This window comes from Lacerta agilis, chromosome 2 (genome assembly GCF_009819535.1).
Source record: "Lacerta agilis isolate rLacAgi1 chromosome 2, rLacAgi1.pri, whole genome shotgun sequence".
Taxonomy (NCBI): domain Eukaryota; kingdom Metazoa; phylum Chordata; class Lepidosauria; order Squamata; family Lacertidae; genus Lacerta; species Lacerta agilis.
In genome coordinates, this window is record NC_046313.1 from 8,904,149 (window position 1) to 8,915,251 (window position 11,103).

The 11,103-nt window shown below is 46.4% G+C and overlaps 2 protein-coding genes across 2 annotated transcripts; both read left to right on the forward strand.

Annotated features, from left to right (window-relative positions):
• Positions 1-555: 555 nt before the first annotated feature.
• LOC117043023 (myosin light polypeptide 6-like) lies at positions 556-9,220 on the forward strand. Its single transcript, XM_033142646.1, is given in 5 exon segments — positions 556-716; positions 718-820; positions 823-924; positions 2,050-2,122; positions 9,144-9,220. Coding segments are annotated over 5 exon segments (516 nt in total).
• On the forward strand, positions 918-1,733 carry LOC117040624 (U1 small nuclear ribonucleoprotein C-like). The gene is made up of 2 exons (XM_033138484.1): positions 918-1,055; positions 1,426-1,733. The coding sequence occupies exons 1-2, from the start codon at positions 948-950 to the stop codon at positions 1,714-1,716; spliced, it is 399 nt and encodes a 132-aa protein (XP_032994375.1). The 5' UTR covers positions 918-947; the 3' UTR covers positions 1,717-1,733.
• Positions 9,221-11,103: the final 1,883 nt, after the last annotated feature.

An 11,103-nucleotide genomic window follows, 5' to 3' on the forward strand; every position in this document is an offset into this window, starting at 1 on the left:
GGCTCTCTGGGCCCCCTCAATCTTTTCTTGAGGGCACCCCACTATTCAGGCCGAACGTGGAGCCGGGTGTTCAGCGACGTCAGGATGTCAAACGGAAGGTGTTATCTCTGCGCTGTGCTGCTGTGTTATTCGTTCTCTGCAACTACACAAATGCTGACCGTCGGTCGATCCATTTTTGCTACACGACAGCCCATCCAGGGCAAGTGCCTGCTTGCTGACCTCAGAGCCCAACCAGCAGAAAGATTTTGCACACGTTCAGGGCGGAAGAAGAAGAGTTTGATTGATATCTCGCTTTATCACTACCCGAAGGAGTCTCAAAGCGGCTAACATTCTCCTTTCCCTTCCTCCCCCACAACAAACACTCTGTGAGGTGAGTGGGGCTGAGAGACTTCAGAGAAGTGTGACTGGCCCAAGGTCACCCAGCAGCTGCATGTGGAGGAGCGGAGGCGCGAACCCGGTTCACCAGATTACGAGTCTACTGCTCTTAACCACCACACCACACTGTCTGGGAAGCGTGAGAGCACCAGGCGAGACGAACTGCGAGCAGCCGGACTCATGTGTGACTTCTCGGAATATCAGACCGCTGAGCTCAAGGAGGCTTACAGAACTGGAGATGGCAAGATCCTGTACAGCCAGTGTGGCGATGTCATGAGAGCCCTGGGCCAGAATCCTACCAATGCTGAAGTCATGAAAGTTCTGGGGAACCCTAAGAGCGATGAATGTGAAGACCCTGAGCTTTGAGCAGTTCCTGCCTGTGATGCAAACCATTGCCAAGAACAAGGATCAAGGCTGCTTTGAGGATTATGTGGAGGGGCTGAAGGTGTCTTCGACAAGGAGGGCAACAGGACAGTCATGGGAGCGGAGATACGCCATGTGCTTGTCACCCATGGGGAGAAGATGACCAAGGAAGATTTTGCGTGGCCGGTAGTGCATCGCTAGCGAGCAACATGCCCAAGTTTTATTGTGATTACTGTGATACTTACCTGACCCATGACTCTCCATCTGTGAGGAAAACCCATTGCAGTGGTAGGAAACATAAAGAAAATGTGAAAGACTACAGGTGAAACTCGAAAAATTAGAATATTGTGGTAAGGTTCATTTCTTTCAGTAATTCAACTTAAAAGGTGAAACTACTATATGAGATAGACTCATGACATGTAAAGCGAGATATGTCAAGCCTTTATTTGTTATAATTGTGATGATTATGGCGTACAGCTGATGAGAACCCCAAATTAACAATTTCAACTTTGGGGTTTACATCAGCTGCGTGCCATAACCATCACAATTATAGCAAACAAAGGCTTGACATATCTCACTTTGCATGTCATGAGTCTATTGCATATATTAAACTCCAGTAGCTAATGAAAACAATTGCTTACATAAATGGACTTTTCCACAATATTCTAATTTTTCGAGTTTCACCTGTACTATCAAAAATGGATGGAAGAACAAGCACAGAGCCTGACTGACAAAACAACGGCTGCATTTCAGCAAGGCAAAATTCCACCTACTCCATTCTCTGCGCCACCTCCAGGAGGAGCTATGATACCACCACCACCTAATATCCCGGGTCCTCCACGGCCTGGTATGATGCCAGCACCCCACATGGGTGGCCCTCCAATAATGCCAATGATGGGCCCACCACCCCCGGGAATGATGCCAGTCGGCCCTGCTCCAGTATTGAGGCCGCCCATGGGAGGACACATATGCCAATGATGCCAGGGCCACCTATGATGAGATCTCCATCCAATCCCATGATGGTGCCAACCAGACCAGGAATGGCTCGTCCAGACAGATAAAGTGGAAGTGGACTGACCATTCTGCCTGTGTTTTGTGTACACCCATCTGTGACCAAAAGCCCTGGGAGTTCCATTGTCCCAAGCAGCAACAAACCACCTAGTTTTTCAGTTTCCAAACTTAAATGGGTGAAGGAGGGAGGGGAGAAACAGAAGATGACTAGAGGTTTGTAACATTTATCAGACACATGTCCTTGTTCATTATTGGAACAAACCTTTGATACTTGATAAGGAAAAAAAAAAGATGACCAAGGAAGAAGTAGAGATGCTTGTGGCTGGCCATGAAGACAGTAATGGCTGCATTCAGGGGCGTCTTAGCCATAGAGGCTAGTGGTGCGGGGAACCACGGCACCCCATTCTGGAGGGCGCCAGGGAAGAGGTCCGGGGGCCATGTCGGTGGCTCGATAGGGGCGGCAGCCTGCCCGCCGCCAGGGAGAAGGCAGGAGGAGGCGATCGGTGGTGGTGAGCCGGGCACGCAGCGATCAGCCCTCCCTCCCTCTGTCTGTCCCTCTTCGGCTGGTGTGCGTGCCCTGCCCAGGATCTCCGGCGGCCACCCCTCCTCTCGGTGCCGCAATTGGTCGCCAGAGCGCTTCTCTTGCCTGCCGCTGCACAGGACTGGAGGAGGGCGCGGGGCAGCCGGGAAGGAGCCCGAGGGGTCCCCGTGGAAGGGATCCACACGGAACGCCCACCTTTATCCAGAGGGAAAGGTGGGCGTGGGGGACGCCGAAGGGATCCCTGCACCATGGCACCAGATAGGCTTAAGATGGCCCTGGCTGGATTAACTATGAAGAGTTGGTGCGGATGGTTTTAAGCGGGAGAAGATCACCTTCTCCCGAGAACCTTTTCCAGTTTATCCTTAAAACGTTTGTGCCTTTTTATTTGTGCCTGAAACTACTTTTGGTTCCCTCTTTCTCCAACCTCTTGGTTTTGTCCTTGAGGCGCCGCGTCGGCTAAGGAAAGGAAGAAAAAAACATTTGTCTAAAGTGGGTGCTCCTGAAGGGCAGGGAAGCAAACTGCTGGCTTGTCTTGCATCACTTTATTTCCAGAAGTGTTCAGCTTATTTCCTCTTGGTTGCTTTAATAAACTGTTCCCAAAAAATGTCTTACTAAAAACAAAAACAAATGCTGACCTTCTGTTTCAGGCATTCTCTGTTTCTTTCCCCCCACCCCTTTATTTTTCTTGACTCAAGTTCCACAATGTATAAACAAAAAGGAATCGGTACAGATACTGTACGTTCAATTGTTCAGAGCCAGTTTTAAACCTGACCAGTAGATGTCACCGAAACCATGGGCTATGGCTAGAAAATATTATTTTCCCCACCAGACCTTGCTTTTGTTTTTGTTTCAACTGCACTGCTGTTTCCTCTGCCCAACGCAGTGTGAGTCAAATGTTATTTGCCTCCAGCCCCACGTTTAGGACTCAGGTTGGTGCCTGGTTGCCAACTTTTACTGATCTGAAGGCAAGGCTGTCATCGATGTGGCGCATAACAAAATACAGTTTTCAGAAACTCATTAGACTGCGTTCATTACTCTCTTCAAAATAGCAATGATTATGCTGCCCTTTGGTGGCAGATTTTTTTTTTTAATGGAGTGTCAAATGGTTAAAAGCAAAACACCCACAACAGTCTACTGGACTTACACCAGAAGCTTTCCATATGTTGTTGTTGTTCAGTCGTTCAGTCGTGTCCGACTCTTCGTGACCCCATGGACCAGAGCACGCAAATCACGCCTATCCTTCACTGCCTCTCGCAGTTTGGCCAAACTCATGCCAGTCGCTTCAAGAACACTGTCCAACCATCTCATCCTCTGTCGTCCCCTTCTTCTTGTGCCCTCCATCTTTCCCAACATCAGGGTCTTTTCTAGGGAGTCTTCTCTTCTCATGAGGTGGCCCAAGTACTGGAGCCTCAACTTCAGGATCTGTCCTTCTATTGAGCACTCAGGGCTGATTTCTTTGAGAATGGATAGGTTTGATCTTCTTGCAGTCCATGGGACTCTCAAGAGTCTCCTCCAGCACCATAATTCAAAAGCACCAATTCTTTGGCGATCAGCCTTCTTGATGGTCCAGCTCTCACTTCCGTACATTACTACTGGGAAAACCATAGCTTTAACTATACGGACCTTTGTCGGCAAGGTGATGTCTTTGCTTTTTAAGATGCTGTCTAGGTTTGTCATTGCTTTTCTCCCAATAAGCAGGCGTCTTCTAATTTCGTGACTGCTGTCACCATCTGCAGTGATCGTGGAACCCAAGAAAGTGAAATCTCTCACTGCCTCCATTTCTTCCCATTCTATTTGCCAGGAGGTGATGGGACCAGTGGCCATGATCTTAGTTTTTTTGATGTTGAGCTTCAGACCATATTTTGCGCTCTCCTCTTTCACCCTCATTAAAAGGTTCTTTAATTCCTCTTCACTTTCTGCCATCAAGGTAGTATCATCAGCATATCTGAGGTTGTTGATATTTTTTCCGGCAATCTTAATTCCGGTTTGGGATTCATCCTTTCCATATAGGAAAGCTTTCCATATAGAAAGTTACATTTCAAGAGGCTATTCTATAAGTGCCAATAGTCTTCTGTGATATGTTAAGGGAAAACATCATGAAAATGATTTATAGATGGTATTTAACTCCAGTTAAGTTAGCTAAGATGTATCATGGTTTGTGTAATAAATGCTGGAAGTGTAAGCAAGTAGAAGGTACCTTCTTTCATATGTGGTGGATGTGCCCAAAGGTAAAGGACTTCTGGGAAAAGATTTATAATGAGCTTAAAAAGGTGTTGAAAAACACATTTAGTAAGAAACCAGAGGTCTTTCTGCTGGGCATGACCAACTATGAAATCTCCAACAAAGATAGAACATTCTTTATGTATGCCACAACAGCTGCTAGGATTTTAATAGCTAAAAACTGGAAAACTGAAGAACTACCAACAGTGGAAGACTGGCAAATGAAGATGATTGAATACATGGAACTCGCAGAACTGACCGCGAAACTCCGAGACCAGAGGGAAGAAACGGTGCAGGAGGATTGGAAGAAATTTAAAGACTATTTGAAACGACGTGAAAAGATTGATATTTGAAATTGAAATCAGAGGACATATAAGGCTACAGTAATGTTATTAGTTAGATTAAGATAGGATATTAGAAGTAGATAGAAATATTTTATACTCATTTTTCATAAGGAATAAGAATAGATGAGAACGACGAGTTTATAATGTGTATATGGATTAAGATTAGATGAGAACGATGATTTTATAATGTTATAAAATTACTAAAGAAATGAATGCAGAAGAGAGGATGTGAGGAGGTCCCTAAACAATGTGAGGAATATGATAAGGATAGTTTAATAAGTGTTTGTTAAGATTTTTGTATTTTTGTGTTTAATTTTGTTATTTTGGTTTTTTGTAGTTTTGTAGTGTTATGTATTGTTTTGTTGTATTTTGTACTTGTTGTTTTAATTTTTTTAATAAATTCTCATATATATATATATATATATATATATATATATATATATATATATATAGTCTTCTGTGACATTGTGGAATCTGGCAGAACAAACCCTTTTAGAGGCAGTCCCGGACATTAAGAACAGGGAGTGGGAACCTGGATGTTGCTAGACTACAAATTCAAGATCGACTTGTAGGAAGGGGTCCTCAGGATCCTACCCCCTGCAATACAGGAATCTAAGCTAGATCATACATGACAGATGGCCGTCCAACCTCCCATGCCTGACCATTGGCCATGCTGGCCGGGGCAGATAGGAGTTGGAGTTTAACAACAGCTGGAAGGTAACAGATTCCTTCTCTCTGTTTAACAGGAAGAGGATGAAGCATGGCATGGTGGCCCAGGCAAATAATGACTTCCTGAGTGTGCTTCATGGATGCTGAGTCCAGATTTGGACCCAGCTATTTCCAATCGCTATTTCCAATAGGGACCCAGGTGGCTCAGTGGCTTAAACCACTGTGCCTAAGACTTCCTGATCAGAAGGTCGGCAGTTCGAATCCCTGCAACAGGGTGAGCTCCCGTTGCTCGGTCCCTGCTCCTGCCCACCTAGCAGTTTGAAAGCACGTCAAAGTGCAAGTAGATAAATAGGGACCGCTCCGGCGGGAAGGTAAATGGCGTTTTTGTGCGCTGCTCTGGTTTGCAAGAAGCAGCTTAATCATGCTGGCCACATGACCCCGAAGCTGTACGCCGGCTCCCTCGGCCAGTAACGTGGGATGAGCGCTGTAACCCCAGAGTCGGACATGACTGGAGACCTTACCTTTACCTTTATTTCCAATCGCTATGCTACAGCAACTGGCCTCATGGTGTAGAACCTCCATGCTCAAGAGAAGAATACCAGGCACAAGAGACAAATAACAGGGGAACCAGCTGCCTTTATATCCTGCTTCTAAGCTGTCCAGAAACCCTTGTCTGGTGGCCCACTGGTAGAAAACAGAATAAGTTTTATTCCAGCCGGCTGGACTCTTCTTAGATCTTTAGGACAATTAAAGCAAATATGTTTGCCCTGATAAGAAAACTATGCCCAGGAGGGCGTACCTGTGACAGCCATTTCGCACAACCAGGCTATTGTACGACAGCTGCCATTTTGTCGCATGAGGAATATCGCTGCTCGGTTGACCTGCCTTTCCTATGGTTGGTTCGTTTCTCTCCTGAACTTGGTCAGCATTTTGGAAAGTCGGGGAGGCAGAGGCAGGTGCTCAATTCTCTTCCTGCCAATGAATTTATGGGTTGCCCTGGCAATTTGGAGGGTAGCACCGCACTGCCCAATTTGTGTGTGAGCCAGGGATTGAGCACGGTGGCGCATCCTCTTGCGCCAAATTCATTTTCTGCACTATTTCCAGGAGACTCCCCCCCTCCCTTCTTTCATAAACACTGGCTGTGCGCAGACGGCTCTGAAGGAGGATTCATCTGTGGCGCCACTCTGTGAGCCGAGTGCAAGCGGGCCTCTGTCCCGGCACCGACACATGAATGCAACCATCGATCTGGCAGGGCTGAGAAGCTCATTGATCCCCCTGCCAGCTTTGGGGAGGAGTGTCTGGGAGCTCATGCAAGAAGCAGCTTTCAAAGAGTTCTTCCAAAACTCTTTGGTCCGAGGGGGGAGGATTTTCTGAGATGAAGCGGATAACAGTAAAAAAAATAAAATATGGATGACACTAGAGATCAAACAATGCAAATATATATGCGCACGTGCCCTTCTCAAATTAACAGGGGGAGAAGAGGGGGAGGCACCCCTCCCTCTCAGCTTTGAAGGAAAACACGAGCCTCTAGCCAAATCTGTTCATAGCAGAAACACAATTCCTTCATAGCTCGTATTAAGCGCTTTTAAGTCCCACAGATTTCGGAAGAAACCTTTGGCATATAGTCATGTGCACCCTACATCTCCAAGCCCCGAGAAGTTGCAGGGTTGTCACATTCATCCAGGTTCGGTTCCCCTTGGAAGGAGTTCACTCATGGAAGGCTTATGGGCATTTTGTAACATTTGAGTTTATTTACACAAAGACAGGTGAGACAGAGGCACAACTTGAATTGAGGGTCCCCGGTATGGTTCCTGTGGGCACAATGGCATCCGCAGGTGCCCCCTAATTGGTGCCTAGAGATATCTGCTTTCAGAGGTGCCAACTTATTTATTAAAATATGGGAAGGGGGGGCAGGTAAGCCCTGCCTCGTATAATTGATTGCAAGACACAGCACACACACACACCCATCAACTTTGGGGGGCAGCCACCTCAAACATTTTATGGGAGGAGTGAGACTTCAGCCCCTAGGGGTTGGCTACTATATGTTTGCTTTCCTGCTCAACTTTTTTTTCTTTTTTCTAAATGAGCGATTTTCCCTTTTTGGTTGCTTGTTTGGGGAACTCTGTTTCTTGTCGGGTACTACCTACCTTTTTTTTTGTCTGTGTTTTATTTGTTGGGTAGAGGTGTTTTGCCTGGGTTTTGGGGGGGAGCAGGTGGGGTTCTGAGCATCGCCAGATTTTCTTCTTTGAAACATGTGTTCTGTGCTGTCCATGACAGCATGGGGATAGCCGGGGGGGGGGGGAATGGGGGGCAGCTGCCCCCACTAAATCAAGTGAGTAAATAAAAATACTTAACTAAAGTAGAAATTGTGGAAAGATTTTGACAGATTATTCTGAGCACTTGGGGTCAAAAGAAAGCAATTTAAAACAACTGTCAATGAGACATTTCATTCCGAATCTGCTAGGCAGAGCCAGACAGAGGATGATGGCAGGTGGGTGTCATCCCCCGCCATCATAAATCCTGGTTATGACCACGCATGACAGTTTCTTTGATTCCCAAATGTGACCCTGGACCCAAAAGGGTTGGATCTTCCTGGCATAAACACTCCAGTTGCGGGTGGCGCTGTGCTCCCCACTCCCTCACTATATTTAAGGATCTGGTGGCTTCTGTTTCAGTGTATCTGAAGAAGTGTGCATGCACACGAAAGCTCATACCAAGAACAAACTCAGTTGGTCTCTAAGGTGCTACTGGAAAGAATTTTCTATTTTGTTTCGACTATGGCAGACCAACACGGCTACCCACCTGTAACTGACCCCTTGTTGTTGTTGTTGTTGTTGTTGTTGTTCAGTCGTTCAGTCGTGTCCAACTCTTCGTGACCCCATGGACCAGAGCACGCCAGGCACACCTATCTTTCACTGCCTCCCGCAGTTTGGCCAACTGGCAGGCAGTGACCTGACCCCTTACAAGTGATAATACAATCATGTAAACAACCATCCATTATCAGCCAACATAAAAGGTCAAAGGTGGACCCGTTTAACATATCTTTAAGCTCTGATGATCACTGGATGTAATTTTTGCATCTCATTGCCATTCAACTCCCACCTCCTTTATATGCCTGGGCTTAAGTCTCCCAAAGGTCAGGCAACAAAATTTAACTGTTAACTGTTCTTTATAGAAATTCACATTCACATCTAGACAGGCTAGGCAGTGCTTCAAGGCAGCTAACAAAACAATAGGAACAACAAGGATAAATGCAAATGACAAAGAGGCATGGATGCATAGGGGAAGGGTGAGGTATATCCTGCTGCTGATTTGTATGGAATTCATGTTTACTATGCATGTTTTAATAGTACTACCATTTTGCTTCGTTTTTATGTATTTCTGCCCTGTGATTTTTGTATGAAGGACACGCTATAAATATGGTTCGGCCATGATGCTTTCTTCCTGCAGGCTCCCTCACATTCAACCTGTTCTGGAAGGGAGCATTAGCCATATCCAAATGCCAGGCACCAGAAGGGGCCAGCCTGTGATAGCAGCGTACAATACCTGAGGTGGCAGCAAATCATTCCATGCCTAGGAGAGGAGGCTTATTCACACTAACCATTTGCCCCTCTTTCCAGGCAGAGGCCAGCACTTTACCATGTCCGAGCGAGTGGTTTTGTGCCCCGAGCGTTCCCGGCGAAAATTTGCTCTTTAAAGCTGAATCGGAGCAAACGTCTATTCGGGTTTTCCGTGGATTGATGTGAACTCCGATTGAGCTGTAGAGAGTGGGTTTTTGTGGGGAAAGTTCCAGAGAGAGAGAGAAGGGTGAGGCAGTCGGATACAGCGCTTTAAATCGTGGACCGGAAAGAGCAGAGGAAAGGTAACTGTGGATAACCATTAACTCAGATCTGTCTTCAACAGAGCTGTTTGGATTAAGCTTCATGAATCTGCAGCCTGTTCACTTTATAGCTTCGCGAAAGCAGAGCTGAAGTGACAAACATAAAAGTAGTGAGAAGCATAAGCTGAGGAGGAGGAGGAAAGCCCCAGGCCATCCAGTACTTCAGTGCAGGAGACAAATCTTCTGCGTCCCTTCCTAGGGCGCCAGCCACTAAGCCTTCCTCCCATTGGACGAAAATAATTGCAGGCTCAGCTGACCCATTTGCTCGGTTTCAAGGTGTGACCAAACATTTAAATTGCATGTTTTCATGGCTACACCCACAGTTAATTGAATTTACTCTTTACCAATGTGGGAGGGGGAAATTAGTTTTCACAAGGTCTGCTTCAGCTCTGGATTATTATTCCTGTAGAACACAGATTAGATAAGGGGCCAGCAAACTTTTTCAGCAGGGGGCCGGTCCAATGTCCCTCAGACCTTGGGGGGGGCTGGACTATATATTTTTTTTGGGGGGGGGGTTAATTCCTATGCCCCACAAATAACCCAGAGATGCATTTTAAATAAAAGCACACATTCTACTCCTGTAAAAACACCCGGCAGGCCCTACAAATAACCCAGAGATTCATACGGCCTCGGTCCTGTATACCTGAAGGAGCTTCTCCACCCCCATTGTTCAGCCCGGACACTGAGATCTAGTGCCGAGGGCCTTCTGGCGGTTCCCTCACTGCGAGAAGCAAAGCTACAGGGAACCAGGCAGAGGGCCTTCTCGGTAGTGGCGCCCGCACTGTGGAACGCCCTCCCATCACAGGTCAAGGAGATAAACAATTACCCGACATTCAGAAAAAACCTGAAGGCAGCCCTTTTCAGGGAAGTTTTTAATGTGTGACATTTTTGTATCTGATTTTTGTTGGAAGCCGCCCAGAGTGGCTGGGGAAATCCAGCCAGATGGGCGGGGTACAAATATTATTATTATTATTATTATTATTATTAATAAAAGGGCACATTCTATTCATGTAAAAACACGCTGATTCCTAGACCATCCGCGGGCCGGATTTAGAAGGCGATTGGGCCGGATCCGGCCCCTGGGCCTAAGTTTGCCTACCCATGGTCATTAGATTATTTCATAATGCAGTTAACAAGGGGGGGGGAAATGTGAGTATATTCTATAGTGTGCATCTTGTAGGGCAACTAATATGTGTGTAGTGCTATTTTTCTAGAAAAAGAGCTGCTGGAACTCACCCTGAATGCCTCCCCTCTCTAAGAATGGCAATGGCACCCACCTGAGAGGTGCCAGGACTGAGTTCCGGTGAGTTTCAGCTGGAAAAAGCCATGTATCTATGTATGTATGTTTTGACGCCCCACAACTGAGCATATAAAATCATAGAATCATAGAGTTGGAAGAGACCCCAAGAGGCATCCAGTCCAACCCCCTGCCAAGCAGGAAACACCATCAAAGCATTCCTGACAGATGGCTGTCAAGCCTCCGCTTAAAGACCTCCAAAGAAGGAGACTCCACCACACTCCTTGGCAGCAAATTCCACTGTCGAACAGCTCTTACTATCAGGAAGTTCTTCCTAATGTTCAGGTGGAATCTTCTTTCTTGTAGTTTGAATCCATTGCCCCGTGTCTGCTTCCCTGGAGCAGCAGAAAACAACCTTTCTCCCTCCTCCATATGACATCCTTTTATATATTTGAACATGGCT